The sequence below is a fragment of the Protopterus annectens genome, chromosome 3.part0 (genome assembly GCF_019279795.1).
Source record: "Protopterus annectens isolate FY-2018-M chromosome 3.part0, PAN1.0, whole genome shotgun sequence".
Classification (NCBI taxonomy): Eukaryota; Metazoa; Chordata; order Ceratodontiformes; family Protopteridae; genus Protopterus; species Protopterus annectens.
The window spans coordinates 787,016,107-787,039,057 of NC_056731.1; the positions used below are offsets into that span (position 1 = coordinate 787,016,107).

Below are 22,951 nucleotides of genomic sequence, written 5' to 3' on the forward strand. Positions count from 1 at the left end.
AACGGTCTCCAGGCATTGTCCTTTCTGGGAACTAGAAAGAGTCTTGAGTAAAATCCTTGGCCTTGCTCTTGAGTAGGTACCAGTTGAATGGCTCTCATGTCCATGAGAGCTGCAATTTGTCTTTGTGCCTCTGCCCATTGATTTTGGGGCAAGTTTTGCATTCCTCTTTTCATTGGCAAGGTGTGAAAATGGAATCTGTATCCTCGTGAAATTATGTCTAGGACCCATTTGTCCTTTGTGACAATGTGCCAGTTGTCTGAAAAAAGTGCGAGTTTTCCTCCCAAGGGGGCTGCCAAGAAAGTGTTGCTTGGCCAGATGAGGCGCAAGTCACTGAGTTTGCCTTCTGGTAGTTTGGGACCTGTCTTCTCCTCCCTTCTGTGCTGCAGTGCACCATTGTCGAGGTTTGTACTGGGCTTGTGGTTGTCCTCTGCCCCTTGGACGTCTGTATTTACCCCTCTGTGGCCTGTCAGTAGCTGGAAAGGACCAATTTTTTGTTGGCCAATTTCTGCTGAAGCGAGGGGGCTTGTACCTGTAGGAAATATTTGACTGTCTGCATAGATTTTGCCTTATCCTCCATTTTCTTTAAGACTTCTTCTGCTTTAACTCCAAAATGAACATCCTGCTGTAAGGGAGCATCTAGAAGCTTTGCTTTAACATGATCAGGCAGAGTTTGTTCCTTTAACCAAGCATGCCTGCGTATAACAGACCCAGTGACAGCTGCTCTGCAGGAAGCCTCCAAAGAATCAAACCCATATTGTAAAGTATGTTTGCCCACCTGTTCAGTTGCATGCAACAGATCCTGCATTTCTTTCAATTCAGACTGTTGAGGGAGTGTGCTCATTTTTTGTTTTAACTGAGACAGTAGAAATTGCTGATATTTTCGCATGTGAAACTGGCAATTTAGTGCCCTCATAGCTAGAGTGGCTGAGGTGTAAACCTTTTTCCCCCACCTGTCTAGTGCTCTGGAGTCCCTTTCAGAGGGTACAGGATTTTTAGCCATAGAAGCCTTAGCCCCTTTGAGACCCTGGGAGATAGTCTCTGGATCAGCAACAGGACTCTTGTAAAGGAATTTGTGGGAATCAGGCACTCTATAGTATCTGTCAGGTTTGGCCATAGCAGGAGGCAGAGAGTCTGGGTTCAAACTGGATTCTAAGTAAACATCATCCACAATGTCTAAAACTGGGGGGATGGCAAGTGGTCTGTGCTGGGGGAGTAAAAGAAACTCTCTGAGCCTTTTCTTTGAGTCAGAGTAGTCCTGACCTTCCCAGTGAAAATGTTCCCTCAGAGTGTGTAAAGTTTCCCCAAAGGAGTAGTCTTCAGGGGGAGAAGCTGAGGGAATGGAATCCTCAGCATCAGAATCTTCATAAGGGGAGAAGGAGTAATCTTGGTCCTCTGAGGAGCCTGAGGAAATAGACACTTGTTCAGAGGATGCATAATCTTCCTCTTGTCTAGGCCTTTTGTCAGGAGGGGGTTGGGAACCCCTGATTAAAGAGATCAAATCTTCAGCCATTTTGAGCATCTGTTTCTTAGGCATGGGGCCTTGAACAGGGGACTGAAGTGCAGTCTTTTTAGGTTTAATAGGAGTCTTCATCTTAGGATACGTTTTAATGGTGAGCGTTGTCGGTCTGAAGACGCCTTCAGAAACCGAAGGTGTTTCTGCAGCACCGACATCTTTTTCAGCAGTGTCGTCGGTAGGGGCTGAACAAAACGGCTGCGTCGGCCTGGTACTTTCCGCCAAAAGTTCCGAAGCCGTCTCGGGTTCCAGATCTGCGGTAGTCAAGGGCTGCGTCGGAGCCTCACTGAAGACCGGTGAACCGGAGACCGGACCAGCCGAGGCCTCGAAGTCTGGCTTGGGTCTAGGCTGCCTGTCCTTATCCTTGCGTTTTCTGTGCACGCCGGTAGTCAGTTGCTCCAACGGCATACTGTAGTTAGATTTTCTACCGAAGCAGTGTCGTGTGAAATCAAAGCGTCTTTTTATAGTACGCTTATTAAACCACAAAACGACAACTAGTGACGTCGTGGTCTAGGCCTAGGCAAGGTATGCAGTAAGAATGAAAATCCTTATGAGGTATTTGCTTCCCACAAGAAATACAATTGTTGACTTTTTCTGACATCGGTCTGAGGCAAGAAAAGTTTCCCCAACGGGGTACTTAGCTTTATTGAAGACTTCGGTCTGAAATTTGAGTTTGAAAACCTCAGGAGTCGGCCGACCGGCACTTGCGAACTGCTTCTGCTTCGGGCACCGCGCAGCAAGAAAGACTGGAGAAGATGGCGTCGGATTCATTATATATACCCCTGGCACACTGACTTCAGGGAAGAGGTGACAGCAACAGACGCCGGACCAAGACTTTGGAATTCCGGCCGACTGCGGGACCGCCTGACGACAGGATAACCCAAGTGTGATGACTGCAGCAGGGTAACACGATGAACATCTTAACAGTTTAGCTGAACACTTTTAATCCTGCATATGGTGGCACAACTATTTCTACGTTACTAACTTTAACTTAACACAGTGGTAATGCTAGTTGAAAGAAACTTTTTACTTGTTGTAAACAATTCAACTGAACACTTCAAAATGTTCCCTGACTTTTTAAATATCATAATTTCCCTACATTTCCAATGGTTACATTATTTAATGAAATTCCATAAATCTTTTGTGCAAAAACACCACCACCAGATGACAATGTGAAGAATAACTGACACCTGCACATCTTAGAAACAGGTGTTAAGAAAAGTAGATCAGTTTTCTCCATGCCAGTTAAGACTGCAACAATCCCATACTAGTGAGGGCAGTATAATGCTCATGTTCATAATATTACTGAACCAGTGAAAAATAAATCCTGTATCAATAATGATCTACTTTTATGAACAAGTATTTCAGCAGTATAGTGAAATATGTACAAATAAATCTGTACCTTACTGTTACATAAGGCTCTGTTAAGTCTGTCTCGAGCTTCATCCGCAGCGTGCTCCACCAAAGCTAGGACATGTTCTTCAGCTGTGCTGTCTGTAGAGCTACACGCATTGCCTTCTGGTTCATACAGGTAACTAGTACTGCATAAAGCATTCAAGAAAACACTGATCAGTTCCAAATATTATAATACGTTTGGTCAGTTAAAAAAATTAATTTACTTCATCTTAATACCCCAAATGATGACGGCTGCTTTTGTGAATCTGATAATATCACAGTTGCCCATAGCCCACCCCAAGATGTTCCACTTCTCATCTGTCCTTAGTCATCTTTCAATCAGATTTTTTTGAAAAGGTTAGAAAGGAGATGGTTATAACAATATCAAAAACTGCAAATCAGTACACATTCCCTAAGCTCTCTCTCTCTGCATACACTAGTTTTTAAAGCTGAATTTAGAAACAGGAAAGAGCCAAAGGCTGTCTGTTTTGTGAGGTACACAAATTATAACAGGTCAATGAAGATTAATTACCTGCAAAATTAGGGTGGAGCTAGGAACTAAACCTTGTATTTAAGGGATAATATAAAAACATTTCAAGGCTTTACTAGAAAAGCTCACTGAAGACTCTGCCACAGACTGCTGAGAGGGCAAGGTTAATTTGTTTTTGTTTTCTTGTAATCTGTATTGCTTCATTGCCTTCTTCTACTTTGTATATTCTGATGTATTTTCTTTGCACTTGTGTTTTAATTGTATTCAGCTTTCAATTACATATTTAGACTAGGAAAGAGACCAGAGCTGTCTCTCTTGAGAGTCACAAATAAATTAAATTCTTCTCCACTCTGTTGTTGTTGTGTTTTTAAACTTAACTGCCTTTGTAGCTGTCCTCCCCTTATGTTAATTTGTCCATATCTTTCCTTCCTCTCATCTTTCACTGGTTACTGTCAAATTATCATTTTGTAAAGTTACACCCCTTCAACTATTTAAAATTATGGGCCACCCCACTGTGTTCCAGAGCCAGAATACCAAGTGCCCCACCCATAGCCGGATCATGGTGAAATGGGGTCCTGGGCAGAGAAATGAACTGGACTTCCTCAACCATACCAATAACCCATTACTCAGCTGTCTTTTCTCATTTACCGTAAAACACTGCTCAAATATGTCAGTGTACACATTACTTCTTTCCTTTTAGGTTTTGATTTAATTTCAAACATGCATTAAACATTTTACAACAAAACACTGACAGACATTTGATAAACAACACAACACAAACATTGAAAACAGCATAAGCAACAGTAAATTTGTTTTCCTTTGAAACTCACATTTAAAAGCATGTCTAGTGATACATTAAAATATAAGAGACATGCTGGGATTCATAGTTAAATATGATAAAAAGAAGCACTAATTAGCAGCAATCTCAAGGGTGCAGAAATTCAAAAGATAAATCTATAATGCATTTACCAATAGCTTGAGATAGTCTACTGGATACAAGTGTCCCTTTTAAGGGCAGCTCATGAAGTGACTTAGTCAGACTCGTACACTACACAATCAATCTCTGCATTACAGGAAGCAGCTCTCAGACAGACTCATCTGTATTATGTACCAAAAAAACTGATGCAGTCCTCCACAGTGCATCTCACACCCCTCACACCCTTGTGCCTGCACAAAACAAGTTAAATAAAAACCCATTCAGAATTAATATTTTAACATTAAAATCATATACTTTATGTTGTCTAGTTTATTCATAGCCAACCAATAAACATTCTGTCAGCAGTCTACAAAACAAGGAAAGATAGGATCACACCCAATGGCTCATATGATGATGATGCTTCTGCTTTCCTTTCTACAATCAGTTCCTTCATTTACATCATAACTATTTTGAGAGACAGGAACATAGTACTCACACACACACACACACACACACACACACACACACACACACACACACACAGCGCTTGACTTTTCACACAGCCATTACCAGATAGCCTCAGTTTTGAACTAGCATTCACTTTCACGCCTCACAGTTCAGCATCAATGTTACCGTGCATTTCCAAGCTCCTGGTTCTTTACATAGCAAAGCTGAACAGCTGGTGTCGGCTGAGTGGGAAGTAGAATAACAATATTTTCAATTTTTGGTAACATTTATGCTGCTGAGCAGCAATTGAGGACATGATGAGATTTTTTTTTTGGTAATGTTTATGGGGCCCCTTTGCCAGCACTGGGTCCTGGACCCTGTGCCTACCCCACTTTCAATCTAGCTTCTCGTTTTAAACTTAATGACCCTCCCTTGAGATTGCTAAAGCTTGAGTTACCCCCTATTTCATAGCTAACTGCTTAGGGCACACTCCAGCTCTTAGTATATCAACCCATTTTTTCAACCTTACCTTTAAAATCTGCAATATCTAGCCCAGGACCACCGATTACTGGACAGCCTACAATCTGCCTCTCAGTAGCCATTTTAGGATTAGTGCATCTGTTTTGCTCCTGGTGAGAAAAGAACAGAGGGACATTATTTCCTAAAGAGTGACGATCACCAGAAAGCCTAATAATGGTTTCATTGGTGCCACCATGGAATTTGTGCTTATATTTTGTTCCTGGTGAGAGGAGCAGCAGATGGCACTGATTCCTGACTGTCTCTGATTGAGCACAGAGTGTCTGTGTGGGACCTTCCTGAGTGGTCTGGTTGCTATTAAAGGCATCTACCAGGAAAAGGCTACAATACGCCTGTAGACCCCTGTATCATCTGGGACAAGACTACTGAGCACCAAAGAGCCTGTGGCCTGCTTCTCATCTTGGGATTGGTGCTACTGCTTTGTTTCTGGTGAAAGAAGAAGCAAAGGGGCACTGTATCCCAGGAGCGTGAAGCTATGGTTGGACAGCACTTGAGATGTCCATTACCTCAACATTCTAACTAATAGGCCAGTGTGAAAGTTTCATGGGTCTATGAAGGTTCAAATCTCTGTGGAGACTATTGTGGATGCTATTTTGGAGGAGGGGTGGCAGAATGGTTAAGATGTTCATCTCACAGACAAATGGTACACAGTTTGATTACCATGAAAGGGAAACTGTCTTAGCTTAAAATGACCCACAACAGCAGTTAGCCTAATAGTTAACAATAAATTAGCTCTCTTCATCCTAGAGCATGCTGACGTCTGTGCAGTCACTAAGACGTGGTTTAAAACCAAAGAAAGCACACCAGCAGTGCAAGGCTATAATGCTTTCCACATATTTAGACCAGCTACTATACAGCAGGGAGAAAAGGTGCAAGTGTCTCTATTTACATCAAAAATAAATCTCAAAGCTGGTCAAACAGGATGATGCATTTGAGCTTCTCCACAGTCAAATCACTACAGGCAGACTCACACAACTACCTTGCACGCTACAGGTCCCACTCTACGACCAGAGAAATCAATAACATGTACTTAAGCTTACTGGAAACACTCACCATACAACCCAATATCACATTTATGGGCAATTTTTGATAATCAGGCCAAATGAGGGCTACTGCAAGCAGATAACCCAAATGTGATGACTGCAACAGTGAAACACGAACATCTGTGAAGATATTATTTGATTTTGTCAAAAGGCTCGGGATGTAACCAATGGAAATCTAAGAGTACAAACTTCCAAAGCTTCAATGAAAGGAATGAGAGAAAGTATTTCAGTTCCTGCTGATTTATCTCCAACGCTTCTTTCATTTTATATGGACTTTCAGGTACCAGCAATGCACTGAAGTAGGTAAGAAGAAGTTATGTACTCACCATAACGTTCCATGTGAGTTGTTCCATCTCGCCTTCATTCTTTACTGATGGGTTCGGAGCCGATCCACAGGCTCCAACATGACCATTTGCAAAGCTCAAGGTTTACCAGTAGCTCAAGACCCAGCCCCTTATCCCATGATGCACTGCTGGAATTACCTCAGATCTTGTTTGCTGCGTGTACTATTATCCACGTAAGAGAACTACCTTCTCATACATAGGAAGAATTGAGTAAGCAGGATGAGACCAGTCCCTAAGTCAACTATCAGCCAGGTGGGGGGATGGAGGGAGGGACGCAAGAATGAAGGCGAGATGGAACAACTCACATGGAACGTTATGGTGAGTACATAACTTCTTAATGTGAAGTTGTTCAATCTCACCATTCATTCTTTACTGATGGGTAATGTCCCCAGCACCCTCAATCTCGGGTGGCTCATGGGAGTACATTCTTCAGGACCGTAGACCCAAAGGAAGCCCTGTCCCTGGAGGCCTTATCAACTTTGTAATGAGTGATAAAAGTATGAGGTTTAGACCAAGTGGCTGCAGCACAAATGTTATCATGGGGCAATTTGGCTTGGAATGCAGAAGATGTAGAAACTGCTCTGGTAGAATGAACTTTAATCTTGTGTAGTAAGGGTATACTGGCAGCTGAATAAACAAAGGTGATACAATCAGAAAGCCATTTTGAAAGCATTGTTAGCCACTGGTCTACCTTTTCTGGTTTCTGAGAAAGACACAAAGAGCTGGTCCGATTTTCTAACATTTTGTTCTGTCCAAATAATATATGAGCTGTCTGTGAACATCAAGTTTGTGCAGCATATACTCAAGTTTATTGGAATGGAAAAAGACTGGCAACTCAATGACTTGGTTGATATTAGATTCCGAACAAACTTTGGGCAAAAAGGAGGGGTTTGCCCTAAGAGATACTCTATCAGCATGAAAAATCAAATAAGGAGGGTTGACAGATGAGGCTTGAAGTTCTGACACTATGCAGGCAAAAGTAATAGCCACCAGAAATATGGTTTTCCATGATAAAAATTTGAGATCACAAGATGATGCTGGTTCAAATGGGGGAAGCATTATATGAGATAGCATAAAGTTCAGATTCCAGAGAGAATAAGGAGTTTTCACTGGAGGCCTCATGTGAAAGGTTCCTTCGAGAAAGGCCTTGAACAACTTGTGGGACATAATGTTTAGCTCGTCAACTCCAAGATGAAAGTTAGATATAGCAGCCAACTGGACCCGAACTGTAGCGGTTGCAGCTCCTTTATTAAAGATCATAATCAAGAATTCTAATATGGACGTCAAGGGGGCTTGATAAGGATCAATGTTCTGCTTAGAGGCCCATAAGGAGAATCTCTTCCATTTACTAAGATATAATCTTCTGGTGGACGGCTTATGGGAAGACAAGAGGATCTGCCTTGTCTCATTCGAAAGGTTATGAAGCCTGGCTATGAGGGGAACTGGAGCAGCCAAGCTGTTAGCTTCAGTGACTGCAATGAGGGATGGAGGTCCCCCGATGGATGTGTCAGAAGGTCCGGAACTGGGTCCAGAATCCATGGATCCTCCAAGAGATGATGATGAAGAAATGGGAACCAAATCTGCCAAGGCCAATGAGGGGCTATAAGAATGATAGTCCTTCCCAGCGACTTTGCTTTCTGTAGAAGTCTGGGTATTAGCGGGATTGGAGGAAATGCACAGAGGAGACCCAGGGGCCAATCGTTTACGAGTGCGTCTCTCAGAGGTTCTCCAGAAGGGGGAATCGGGGCAAAGTAGCTTCTGCATTTCGTGCTGATGTGACTGGCAAAAAGATCACAACAAGGCTGGCCCCATTTGTGGAAAATCCTGTCCGCAATCTCTTGCTTGAGGGACCACTCGTGCCGCAACAAGATTGCCCTGCTCAGTTTGTCAGCTATCACGCTGGATCTCCCAGGGATGTGCATTGCCAACAGAAAGTGCTGGGAGGAGACAGCCCACTGTCAAACTCTGCAGGCTTCTCAGCAAGGGGGGGGGTAAGACTTGGTCCCACCTTGCTTATTTAAGTACCAGGCTACTGACATATTGCCTGTCTGAATTGCAATCGTCCCTAGAGGAAGAGAGTCCTGAAAGTACTGCAACGCCAGAAGTACTGCTCTCATCTCCAGAACACTGATATGCAAATGTAACTCTTGATCCGTCCATGTGTCTTGGGCAGTCTTTCCCTGAAAATGCCCCCCCCCCCATCATGGAAGCATCCATGGTCACAGTGGCTACTGGAGGGGTAGTACAAAGGGGTGTCCTATAGTTACATGAAGAGACGTCAACCACCACTGGAGATCTCTCTTGCAAAAGTTCGTAATTAAAATCATGTGATTCATTGGAAGTTCCTGAGAAGACCATTGAGTGAACAGCAACCACTGAAGAATCCGCATATGCATCCTTGCTAATGGTATGGCCAAGATTGCTGCAGCCGTCAAACTCAATACTTTTAAAACTTCTGCGGTGCTCTGTCTTTCGATACCAACGAGCTGACATGCTGGCAAAGAAGACCCACTCGATTGGCAGTTGCTGGGTGGTGGTTGAAGTGTCTAACTCTACCCCTATAAAGACGATATGCTGCGATGGCGACAAGGCAGACTTTCCTGAGTTGATTGTAATGTCTAAGTGACTGCAGTGCGTCAGAGAGTGTATTCCCTTGCCTGAATCAGTTGATGTCTGGTGGAGTTAAGGAGCCAATCGTCTAGGTATGGAAACACCTGGAATCCTAGATGCCTCAGGTGAGCCGTGACCACTGCCATGCATTTGGTGAACTCTGGGGGCTGTAGTGAGACCAAAGGGCAGGGCTCGAAATTGATAATGACTGGCTCCCAGCTGGAAAAGCAGATGATCTCTGGATGGCCTGACCATTTTTATGTGGTAGTACGCATCCTTGAGCTCTATCCAGCACATCCAATGGTCACTCCCTAAAAAGGGAAGTAAAGACTGTAGCGTGATTATCCAGAACTTCTCTTTCTTGACAAATTGGTTGAGTCTGCTGAGGTCCAAAATAGGTCTCCAGTCCCCCGTTTTCTTTGGAACCATAAAGAATCTTGAGTAAGTTCCGGATCCTATTTGGTCTGCTGGGACTGGCTGGATGACGCTCTTTTCTAGTAACTTGCAGACCTCTATAGCTGCTTGTTCCCTGGTGGAGTGGAGAACATTATAAAGTACCCTCTGGAAATAATACTTTGTACCCAGATGTCGTTTGTTATATCTCGCCAGGCATCTGGGTACAAAGATAAGTGACCCCAGACTGCCTCCAGAGCAGGACAGTCGGCCCTCCTTTCAGAAGCGCTGATAGGGTTGACCAGAGAAGTGATCTCTGTCACCCTGGTGTTGCGGACCCAGTCTGCCGGGAGGGCGGCATCTTCCATTATTACCCCCTCCTCTGCCCCTAGAGGGGGGTTCACCACGTGTGCCCTGAAAGGCTCCCTGGGCTTTTCAGAACCACATTTTCCTTCCCCTTTGGCCTTTGGGGTAAGGCCGAGTAGGAGTGGAAAAACGGACTCCAACAGCAGAGTCTTTCCCTCCTGCTCACACCTGGTGAGAGTTTCCTTCACTTTGGGCCCAAAGAGAGATGAGCCATCAAAAGGGGTGTTGACGAATGAAGACTTAAAGGGCTTCGCGAAGGAACACAACCGCATCCAGGAATGTCTTCTTAGAGCAATTCCTGTACCCGCTGCCCTACTCGTCCCATCGGCTGCATATGATATGAGCCGCATGGACAAGTTCACAATGGAACTTAGGGTAGCAAGCTGGGTGGCAACTCTGTCGGAAGCCCCTGCAGCTACAGTACATTGAACAGCATCTCCCAATTCCTTAAGGAGATCTCTTTGCAGTCTGGTGAAATGGGTCAAATAGTTCAGGGATCGAAGTGTAAAAGTTGCTGAACTAAACATGCGTTTCCCATATCGATCCATGATCCTGGACTCTCTGTTAGGAGGATGGATCGAAGAGAAAGTCTCAGACATTTCCTTCTTGGTGGTCACCACCACCATGGCATCAACAGGGACTCCCTTGGACAAAAGGGCTTTATCTACAGGGGCAGAAATGAACTTGTTAGGCCACCGAGGGACAGGTTCCATGGACTCCGGTGACTCCCACTCCCTCAGAGAGACCAGCTGCATAAGCTCATCAAAGGGCAGAGACACCCAAGAGGTGGAAGGTTGAGACCCGAAAGCCTTCAGGAGAACTGACTCGTCCTCAGTAGGGCTTTTGGACTGCCAATCATTCCTCTGCCTAAGGATCTTGAGTATCTCCGCAAAGGAGATATCCTCAGAGGGGGATCATGGGGACCCTTCTGACTCATCCAAGTCAATGTCAGATGTCAACGACTCCTGTAGGGAGTCCAAGTGTCTCCTCTTACACAATCTCTTCCTGGGGACCTCCTCAGTGGGAGCCTCTGGGGAGGTCTCGGAAGAGCAAGGGGTGCCCTGTTGGGCTACCTGAGGCTCAATGTCTCTACACTTGGCCTGGAAGATGGAGGCAGAAGCGGATACAGACGCTCTGGGGGGAGAAGAATAGGCCAGACCTGGTGTTGAGGATGTCTTTGGGGACAAGGCTCTCCTCATGGCTTCAAAGGCATTAAGGCTCCGATGAGAAGGAGTCGACGGACCTGAAGGAACCGCCAGCCCTTCCTGCACAGAGGCCGTGGGCTCCGAGCCAGAGGTAGGAGCCGAGCTTATCCAAGCCAAGTCCTCGAGAGGAAGAGTCAGCACTGACAAGTCGGTGCGACTATCCTCCCTGGACCCAACAGGAGAGTGTCGACCCCTAGAGTCCCTGGTCAGAGCCGAGGACTTCAGAGTAGATACAACTGATGACACCGGAGCAGGTTTCAGCTCCAAAGGTTCCACAATCAGCAGGGCGGCCCCCTCTAGCTCTGAAGATCTGGTAAGGCTTGGAGGAGGAGCAGTCAAATCTGGGGTGGTGGTCTTCAGTTCCGACACTAGGGTCTGAGCAGACAACAATTTAGCAAGGCCTGGTGCCCGTAAGAGCTTCTGCACCAATCGGTCCATATCCAAATCCGAGAGGCTGACAGAAGACCTGGAGGAGTCCACTGACGGTACAGACTGAAGGAGTGGAGATACAGGTCTCTCAGAGACGGGCTCCGGAACTGTGGGCCGGCTCTGAAATGAAGAGAGACTCTGCTCCGAGGGCTGTGGAGCCGATGTCCAGTATCCTCCACATTCTTTGACTTTTTTGAGTCTTTAGATGCCTTGGAGTCTGCTGAGGTTTTAGAAGAGTTAGAGGACTTGCTGGTCCCATCCTGGTCGAGCAAAGCTTCAGCAAAAGGTTGCTTCAGCAAACCTCTATCCACAAGCTTCCTTTTCTTCAAGGAATGGCAAATACGGCAGGACTCCTGCAAATGCACCCCACCTAAACAATAAATGCACTGAACGTGCCCATCAGTAGGAGACATCTTTTGCCCACAGTCTGGACATTTCTTGAATCCAGACTTTGGGTGCTTGCCTTTATCCTCAGACATATCATGAAATAGCTTTAGACTTAACACTAAAACACAAGCTGAAAAAGCAACAATCAGATATACACAAAGAAAATACACTATGTTCTGGTTTGTTTGTCTTTCGGCAGGGGTTGCCACAGCGGAACTCTGGTCCGCTAATGATTGGCAGTAGGTTTTTACGGTGCCGAGTTGTCAGCTCGACGCCCAACCATGCACGTCTTTTGGAATGCCACTCGACCATGGGGAGGACATGCAGACTCCAAACAGAAGGCACTCCCCGGACTCCGGCCGAGAATCTCTTGCTGTGAGGCAACAACACTACAGCTGCACCACCGCGGATTAACAACCCTAAAAAAAACAAGTAATTTACCAGATACTTAGAAAATACATACACATACACTAAACAATGGCCAAGGGCCAAAACTGGTTAAATAGGTAACTATCTATACATCTAAATAATAGAGAAATAACTAGGCCAAATACAAGGTCACTACATTAAGCTAAGCTAAGCTATTTAGCAGGCACCATAAGGGAAAGGGTAGCTAATGCAAAACTACAGAACTACTCTAAGTACTATCTATAGAATAATGACATATATCCAGACATAGAAGAAATAACTTGCGAAAAAACACTTTTTTGGCTTGAGCAATGCTGGAACCTCTAAGATCCGTACCGCGGCAAACTAGATCTGAGGTAATTCCAGCAGTGCATCCATGGGATAAGGGGTTGGCTGTCTTGAGCTACTGGTAAACCTTGAGCTTTGCAAACGGCCGTGTTGGAGCCGATGGATCGGCTCCGAACCCATTAGTAAAGAATGAACGGCGAGATTGAACAACTTCACATCTTGTTTTTTTCATCCTTCTGCCCATTACCAAGCGAGCTAGTGAGAGACCTGACTCCCTGCCATGTAACACTTCAAAACTGTTAGATCACAAACCTCATATTATTTTCCTGTGAGACTTTTTACTGCATGGATAGTTCTCTTTTCTCTTCCTTATTCATCACAGATGCATGGACTTACCGTTACATGCCTGAATTTCAACTCGTGTACAAATATTCTGAATTTCTGGCTTTGTACTCCAGACCATGATGATAACACTGGTTGTCACTGTGTGTCTTTTCAGCTATCTAGGAACTATTATTTTCTCATCTCTAACCAGGAAACTCTGGACATAACTTACTTATTCCTGGCCTCTGATGCAAAAGGTTTAATGCATCACACAGTTAGAAATCTAGCTTTGCTAGATTTTTCTTTTTGTGTTTCTAACCAGTTGGTTCTCTGTGTGACCTTTTTACTCTCTATTTTAGTTTGTTAGTTGGGATATTTTGTAGACACCCTAATGTTTATGGATATCAGCTGGGTATGACAACCCTGTGTTCCCAAAGGTCAAACATTCCTCTTATGCTGTGCTGATGATGTCATAAGAAGGCAGAAGTATGTCCACAGCTACAGGGGTTTGGCTTTAATGGCCCGACGTTGTCTATAAATAGACTTAAATATTAAAGTAAAAGAAAAACTCATGGACATTCAGAATTACCATTTAGCTGAAACACCTGATATCCTTAAAGGGTGATTTGCATATATCCCATGAGGCCTCTGATGGAAGAGTTTTAAGGTATCACACAATTAGAAATCTAGCTTTGCTAGATTATTCTTTTTGTGTTTCTAACCAGTTGGTTGTCTGTGTGACCTGTTGGTTGTCTGTGTAACATTCCTCTTATGCTGTGCTAATGATGTCTTAAGAAGGCAGAAACATGCATGTCCACAGCTAGAGTGGTTTGGCTTTAATGGCATGATGTTGTCCATAAATGGACTTAAAAATGAAAGTAAAAGAAAGTCATAGACTTTCAGAATTACCATTTAGCTGAAACACCTGATATCCTTAAAGGATTATATGCATACATCCCATGAGGCCTCTGATGCAAGAGGTTTAAGGTATCACACAGTTACAAATCTAACTTTGCTAGATTTTTATTTTGTATTTCTAACCAGTTGGTTGTCTGTGTGACCTTTTTACTCTGTTTTATTTTGAATGAAAAATAAGACAATTTCTTAAGTGACAATTTTACCTAGCCCAAACTCTACTTACTAGCTTCTTCTGGAAATTGCCATTCTAAGTCAGTTTCAGTATGTCTCTGGAATTCTGTTAGTTTTCTCTTTCATCATCAGTCAAAATGGCATAACCCAAAGTATATGCAGTTCTAGAAATTATTCAGGACTTCAGAAGTAAATGTAATCTATTCCATATAACTGCTGTATAAATTTACCTGCATTTCACTAAGTAACATTCCTTACAATCTCAGAGGTACCTTTTATAAAGACCTTTATGCTTAGCAAGGGGTTTGTGGTTCATTCCCCTGACACATATTTGTGGAACTGAATATAACCACACACTACAGCTAACAGTTCCTTTTCTAAGCAAACATAAATGTTGTGCATATCTAAATGCTCTTGACCCACAGGCAACTAGTGTGTTCTCATGTAGTATTGTGACTCTTTTACCACTGACACCTTTTTGAAACTCAAATGACTTATATATCACAGCACTTTAATGTCAGAGTTTCTGCAAAGAGTTTTGCAAGCATTTAAAAATTCCACTCATGTTAACAGTTCCACTTCCTGGACACATCTTGCTCTAATGGTCTTTTTAGGAGCACAGCTCTCTTTATAAATAGTATATAAAATATGTGAAAATTACTGCATTATTCCTAAATATTTACAAAATGTCTGCTGGTCTTCAGGCTTTGACATCTGAACAACTCCTCTAACTTTTTCTTGACCAGGCTTTAGTCCGCTTTCATGTTAAACAATGGCCCATGAATTTGAGACTTGTCATTTATGTTACAGATAGCTAATAAGTAACTTCAAATTACACAATCAATCTGTTTAGCTGCTTTATATGTCTCATGTGATGCTCTTTTTGAATATGGTTCAGCACAAATAGATAATGATTAAAACTCCTCCAAGGATTTTAATCATCTGTGCAACAGCTCTCTGAAATACCTACTGTGTTGATGAAATATCAAATCAAGTCTAAGGAATATGCACACTTGTAATTGTACATTAAATAAACAGTCTGGAGCTGCTACTTCCACTAACATTTATCTTTCAGAATTCCCAATGTGGATCTAGTACTGAGAAACTTAATATTTGTTATTCTTGATACCACTTCATTGGCTGTAAGCAGCAATGAGTTAAGCTCTTTTTTTACCATTTTATTCCAGTTTTGGTGGTCACTACAATGCAAACCCCTTCTTACTTCCTAACACCAACAATACTATTCATGGTTTGCACTGGCTATAACTGCTTTTTAATGACACCAAATATTTGTATTTGCTGCAAATTCTCTGTAGTTCTCAATCCCCATGACCTTGTCAGTTGGTTCGCTTACCTGTATCAAATCAATCCATATGCTTCAAGGATACAGGAGCCAGCCATTCCCAGCTAGGTAAGAATCCTGCAGTCCATTTGTTCTTGCACAATAATCCCAAATGGCCCTCCATTCCCAAGTGATTGTGGTGGGGAGAGGGCTAGCCTGTTAGTCCTGCATTGTCACCTACTCTCTTTCCACTGGGAGCACCACATGCAGCAGCTCTTCCAAGCTCTGCTGTTGCTGTATTCACAGGGAGATGTGTGCCTTTGCATGCTGAAGCTCCATCAGAATATGAGTGTAAATATTCTCAGCCACGTTGGGTCAGTTCTAACTCTACTGGTTATAGCAGCTAGTACTCTTACTAAGGCGTCATCCATGTAATGAGACCGAATGCCAATTCCCCCGATGAACAAGCTGGCTGAGTCTGCTTACTGCCAACCTCCCGAGCCATCTTCTACAGGAACCTGAGCAACTGATCAAACTTGGGGACTTGCTTATACTCTGGTAATTTCCTAGCAACAAGTACCACAGGCAGCAATAAACTATGTGTACAGGACAGTCTTCTGGTAAATTGCTCTATGCCTGTTAATAAATCACCATAATTATGAAAATCACAGCTACAGCTTTATACAATATTCAAAATGCTTCAGTGAATTTAAGTTTGTATCTATACACGTACTCTCAGCTATCACACTGTAAATTCATTTCACAGTTCTTAGCTTTTTGCAAGCTGCACAACCCAAATTATCAAAAGAATCATCTCAAATACTACAGTCAAACAGGATCTTATACTTTTCTATTTTTAAATTCATAAGAAAGCAACTTCTGACCCAATGGTTTTAACTTGCTGCCAAGAAAATGTTAATGTGCATTCAGTTCTCTTTTCTTTACATTTCATCCCCAATGTTTCAAAAGTCATCATCTGACAAACTATTGCACATTGCAAATTTATGAAGTTGTTGTGTTGTCTCTTTCGGCTTATCCCGGTTAGGGGTCGACACAGCGGAACTCCAGTCCGTTAATGTTTTGGTAGTGGATTTTTACGTGCGAGTTACCAGCCCTGATGAGCAACCTTGAACGAAGGCACACCCATTCACACATGCCTCCACACAGAAGACGCTCTAGCTGAGAATCAAACGCAACAACGTCTTGCTGTGTGACAACGCTACCTGAAGTCACAATCCAAAATTCCTTCTAAGCACTTCTTGCATACAGTTTGATCTGTATCTTATCTCAATGACTGATGCATTTTAAACTGCACTCTATCAACTCTGTCCACTTCAATAATATTTACCAAGGCGTATTTGTTAATGCAAATGATTTGCAAGATTCTGTTCAACAGGATGCAAACTATTCTGAATATACTTTTTTCTTTCATATATGTTTGAAAGGTGTTTGTTACAGCAAACAATCTACATTTACAAAATGGAAAAAAAGTTGTACAAAGCTTTCTCTCATGCTTATAGCCATATGCTGTGCACAAGGCCTAAATTTCACTGTGTACATCTTTTCAGAATTATTACTCTTGCAATACAGTTTTATTTAATTTTTCATTTGGACATTTTAGATCCAACTAGCATTTTATCTTGTACATTTCCATCACTCGGGATTTTTCATTTGGACATTTTAGATCCAACTAGCATTTTATCTTGTACATTTCCATCACTCAGGTGAGACTTTCAACTGTGTTCTCCCACATCTCGTTTGATGCGGCTTGCCATAAGCATTGTGATCCTGAGCCCCGAGTCTGTGAGTTGGGTAGTTTTGATATTTTAGTGGTTTTTGAAAGGTTTTTTTGAGTATAGCTTGTTAGTGTAGGCTCCTTCTCTTCTTCCTCTTGCTGGTGCATCATGTTTCAGGGTTTTTGTGTAGTTTTAGTCAGTTGGTTAGTTAAGTGTGTTGTCTTCCCCTCCCCCCCTCAGCGTTCTGTGTGCCTTCTGAGTGTGTAGTGAGTGGGTCTGTGCAGGAAATATTTTTTCTTTTTCTATATATATTGTGTTAGACTTTATAATATTTTTTGTGCGAGACATGGCTGATCCCAAGACGGTCTTCAAAAGGTGCACTGAGTGTGGCCACAAATGGTCACCCGCTGATGACGTAGCCCATTTAAGCACTGATTGTGCTATTTGCGTGGGTTTCAATCTGCTCGCCATCAAGGACAGATGGGCCAAGTTGGCCTTTAAAGGCCTTCTGCCTACGACAGAGGTGGCTGCCTCCTCTACTACATAGGTCACAGCGGCTGCTGTGGCCGCCTCTCCTTCCTTTCTTGTCCTTCCTTCTCCTCCCTTCCCAGGCTGGGACTCAACCTCCCACTTCTAAGCCTGTGGAAGCAAAGTGCAGAAAAGGCAGAGAGAAGGAGAGAGAGAGAGCACCGGTTTGAAAAGCACAAGAGGTCCCCGGACCTTTCAACATCAGGGACTTCCGCCAAGAGTCAGTCTAGCCTCATTGACTCCCCTCAGCTCCGATCTCCTAGATTTTCCCCGGAGGAGCCATGACCACCATCTAGGGCCTCAGTTCCTTGACCCTACAAGTCAGAGTCCATGGCCTTGTCACGGTACACCCAAAGTCTTTCCAAAGTCGACAAGGATAAAATAATGAGGAGGTTCATTTGTAGACAAATCCAGATGGGAGTCTTGCCAGCCTCCTCTCCCTCTGGAGGGGGGAGCTCACTTCCTTTCTTCATGCCAATTTCTCTTTCTCTGATCCGCCCACCGGGTTTGGTGTACATGGATCCAAGAATGGCCTTAGTCAAGGGGTCTGTGCCGACGGTGCCTGTCTCCTCAATGCCGGCAGCAGCCTGCAGCGTGTCGGATCTGACCAGTTCAGATCCAAGAGGCTCTCGGAGCTGGAGCCTGGGTGTCGGATCTGAGGGAGTGGAACTCTTTCCATCAGCTCTGACGTTGTCAGTCCAAGCCCCCCCCCCCCCAGAGCACCGTCCACTTTAGGCCGGGCTCCGAGGAGAGCAGTTTCCTTATTGGTGGTCCAGGAGGCACGTTCTCTTTCGGCATTTGACGTGGTAGAAAGGGTTCTATCCACTGGATCGAGACCCTTGACTATTTCCTCAAACTCCGCCCCGACTCTCTAAGCTTTGTCTACAAATCCCATCATTTTACCATAGGGACAGCCCATGCTCAAGGAGCCCCAGGTATTTCTCCCTGAGGAACAAGTGGCTTGCGAGTTCCCCCTGGGCAGCCCCCACCGGAGACGTGCCTCGCAAGCATACATCTTAGAGGAGGCACTTGGACCCCCCCAGTCCCTCCCCGAGGACACAGATTTGGATAATGCAGAAGGTTCCTCCAGATCACCTCCTGAGGATGTCTCCTTTGCAGACATCATGGAAATCCTTAACCAGAGGGGAGGCTGGTTCGCCCCCAAACATTCCTCTGATGAATCTGTGTTCCTGGAGGCTTTTGGCACGGGCCCATCTACTTCCTGGGTGTCCCCTTCCGCAGATCCCCTGGTGGACCTGGTCACCTCATGGGCCTGGAAGGAGTCGGACACAGTGGAACCAATCACAAAACGACCAGACAAAATTTTGAGCCCTCCCTCTGACAGACCAGCATGGAAAAAAAGGGTCCCCTGTAGACGCTATGGAGGTAGCAGCAGCCACCAAAAAGGAACTAGCCCAAGAGGGTTGCTCGGTCCATCACCGACCGAAAGTCTTGGATGATGGACCACTTAGGGAAGTGGGTTTATGCGTCAGCAACCTTTCCCATCAGGGGGCTGAACTACTTTGCCCACATTACTAGACTACAGCTCGACCTGGTAATGGAAATGGCTGAGTCTCCCCCTCTCTTTGCATCTCCTTCCAATACAAAGTGCAGCAAGTTCTTTGCTCTGAACCCCTAGCCAAAAGAGTCCCCCCAGAGACGCTCTAGTCCATGCCTGGCCTCCAGGTCGTCTGTATGCTTACCCTCCAATACCTCTTATTCCTGGGTTTCTACAGAAAGCTTCTCGACTGGGGAGCAAAGTGATCCTTATTGCACTGTTTTGGCCTCGCCAGGTGTGGTTTTCCTTCCTTTGGTCTCATCTTCTGGCTCCACCTTGGATCTCATTCAGGATCTTATTTTACAACCCTCAGGGGTTCCTCATCCGAGCCTGGATAGTTTGAAGCTCACAGCTTGGCTGTCCCAGTTCCCCTAATTACTAGGACTCCTGGATTATCCTCTTCAGTCAGGTCTATTCTGGTGGGAGCTCATAAGTCTTCCACCAGGAAGGTTTACTGTAGCAAATGGAAAGGTTTTTCCTTTTGGGGGTCTCAAAGGAGTTTAGACCCTTTCATGGCTCCTGTTTCAGCTATTCGCAATTTTTTAGCAAATATTTTTCAAGAAAGAGCAAGCTCTTCTACTATCAAAGTTAACTAGCTGCCATCTCTCATTTTCATGTGGGCAAGAATTCTGCTTCACTAGCCTCTGCTAGACTGTGTAAAGCTTTTATTAAAGGTACTTTCCTATTACACCCTCCAGTCAAAGATCCCACCCATGGGACCTTACTATGGTTCTTCAAGTTTTGGCCACTCCGCCATCTGAACCTGCAGCAACCACGGATCTCAAGTTTTTGTCTTGGAAAACAGCGTTTCTAGTGGCTATAACCTCTGCTAAAAAGGTTTCTGAACTGCAACCATTGTCTATTAAAGTTCCTTACATGATTTTTCATAAGGACAGGGTTTCCCTTCATACAAATCTTTCCTTTCTTCCCAAGGTAGCATCACAAGTTAACATCAATCAGACATTAACTTACCTGTTTTCTTTCCAAATTTTGCTAACAAAATGGAATACAGACACGACTTGTTGGATGTTCATAAACAGTTACAATTTTATTTACACAGGACTAGAACCTTTCGTAAATCTGATCAATTGTTTGTGCCCTTCTCTAAATCCTTTTTGGGTAAACTTATCTCTAAGGTCACCATGGCTAGGTCGATCTCCTTGTGCATCCTTCAGGTCTATAAGGATAAAAGTTTGTCTCCTCCAGGTCAGTTGAAAGCTCATTCGACTAGGTCAATGGCTACTTCTGTGGCCTTTTGGTCGAGAGTTTCATTGGATGATATTTGTTCTGCAGCTACTTGGTCCTCATCTCATACCTTTATTTCTCACTATAAATTGGATTTCATTTCTAGAAGGAGAGCATCTGTTGGTTCTGCGGTGCACCGGAATATCCTTCCATGAGGACCACCCAGGAGTTTAGTAGCTGGGGACTCTGTCCCACAGGTTAAAGATCAAATGAAGTAAACTACTTCAGATAAAGAAGTTATGTACTCACCATAACGTTCCATCTGAGTAGTTCTACTTCATATGGTAAGGCCAGGGGTAAGGTGGGAGGGACGGTTGAAGACAAATGGACAGCCTGTTTGGCTGAAGTTTTAGGTGTGTAAGGTGTTTTTTCAGGTCGGGTTCTCAGTACAAGTGGCAGCAAACTAGATCTGGGGGTTGGAAAGTAGTGGATGTGTACTATGGGTAAGGGGAGGAGCTTGGAGCTCAGAGCAGATGCTAGTGAAATTGCCAACTCGGATCTGGTACCCACAGGTTGAAGATCAAATGAAGTAAACTACTTCAGATCTGTGTACTCCATACACTACAGCAGCATGGTGAAAGGATACTTCACACAGCTCTCCCTTGAATATCTACCAATATTAGAGGGTACCTCATATTACACTTCTTCAGGGAAAATGCACCAGTGTTAACGACAAAGTGTACTAAGCAGTATCCCGCCATGTGCTGCATCTAAAGTGGTAGAAAGACAATAATCAACTGTAAGCTTATTCTATCAAATTCGTCTTTATTTATGGACTTGCCACCTAGCCTGTACTACTCTGTGAATATGGGCAAAGAAATCAAGGAATCAGTTTCATAAAACTGTTGAACTTAAGCCAGCATGGTAGTGTTTCATTGCACTTATAACAGCAAGATGATAATGCAGTAAAACAACTTAATGAAATGCAGTTCTATGACATAGAATACTTTCTTGCCTTCCTACATGAAGGAAACATTGTAACTGGTGTATTTCTTTCCAAACAAATGCTACATTATTTCAGATCTTTCCAAACAGCAGCTACATTACTTGAGATGTCTAGAACAGAAGCTGCTGCTAAAAATGGATAATTAGTAGGGTGTACAAAAATGTTGCATAATAACTATAAAAATCAATCAAAGGAGGTTAGAAAAGACTGGGAAAAGAGAACAGAAAGAAATTATACAGGGACACTGGGAAGAAATCTGTAGGTTCCCAAGCATGCAACACAAAGTCCAAAAAGTTAAGTATTTCATTTCATGAGAGTCTCAGCATAGCTATGTTTATTATTCTTTGGGAATATAGAAAACTGCTAAAGATGTGACTGGGAGAGGAAGGCAATTCCGAATGCTTTTTGGGAGTGCAAGAAATAGGGGAGGAACAAATGGTAATAACCAAGGAAATGAATTATTCTTTTGAGATGGGATATAGGATCTGAACTGCCTAGACATAGTAAGCCTTACATGCATCATGGATTCAAGATGTTGTGGCACTGGCAGCAAAAAAAGCAATAACTAGATAAATGAAAAACAAAAATCAAAATAACTGTAATCTTGGTTTTGAATAAAGGTGCTCAAGTAAGTTGGGATCTTTAGAAATTATCACATTTACAGAAATGGATGGAATTTGTGGGAACAATGTATGGGATATTGCTCAGGAAGAGAAAGGTTTAAGGGAAGGCGGGAGCTGTGAGTGAATGAAAATTGCTGAAAAGAAAACCTACAAATATGACAATAAAGGAAACTGCTATTACAATTTGTTTTCTTCTGTTACAAGATATGTAATAATTAGATAAAACCATTAAAAAAATGTTTCACAAAGAACTAGTTGACCTCATACTACCTAATCAACTCATACCAGAATCCCACTACAGTTTCAGAAAGGATTACGTTGACTACTACCATCTTTCTATTTCTGAATTCATTAGAAAGGGGGTGAAAGTACATCTGCATTAGAAATCAAATTAACAGTGTATGACTACATGGGATCACTGCTGCATCAAGCTGCAAGACTCCAGAGCAGAGCAGACAAAAGGCAGGGCCAATTCCTCTCCAAATCCAGGATACATGCCTACATCCTAGTCAAAAAGAAGTCAAACGTTTTCATATTCTGCCTTTTTTTTTTTTTTTGTTAAGGTTGCAGAGGAAGAAGCTTTAATAATGACAAACAGTCCTTAACCTTAGGTACTGGGTGGGCCTGTAGATCCCAGGCAAGGAGGAGAAAGTACAGTTGTGTACACTTACCATAAATGTACATGTTTGTGTGTATTCACTGTTGCAGTCATTACATTTGGGTTATCTGCTTGCAGTAGCCCTCAAGTCGGCCTGATAAACAAAGTCTTGGGTCCTGCGTCGGTTGCTGTCCCTTCTTCCATGACAGCAGGTCGTCAGGGGTATAAAACATGCAGCCGACGCCATTACA

At 43.5% G+C, this 22,951-nt stretch overlaps 1 protein-coding gene across 7 annotated transcripts in view; it reads right to left on the reverse strand.

Moving 5' to 3' along the window:
- Window positions 1-22,951, reverse strand: part of BRD9 (bromodomain containing 9) — a 748,767-nt gene that overhangs the window by 392,883 nt on the left and 332,933 nt on the right. For all 7 annotated transcript variants that reach the window (XM_044065138.1, XM_044065137.1, XM_044065136.1 and 4 more), the window contains one exon: window positions 2,916-3,054. In XM_044065138.1, coding sequence (XP_043921073.1) covers window positions 2,916-3,054 — 139 coding nt within the window. The remainder of the gene's footprint in view (window positions 1-2,915; window positions 3,055-22,951) is intronic.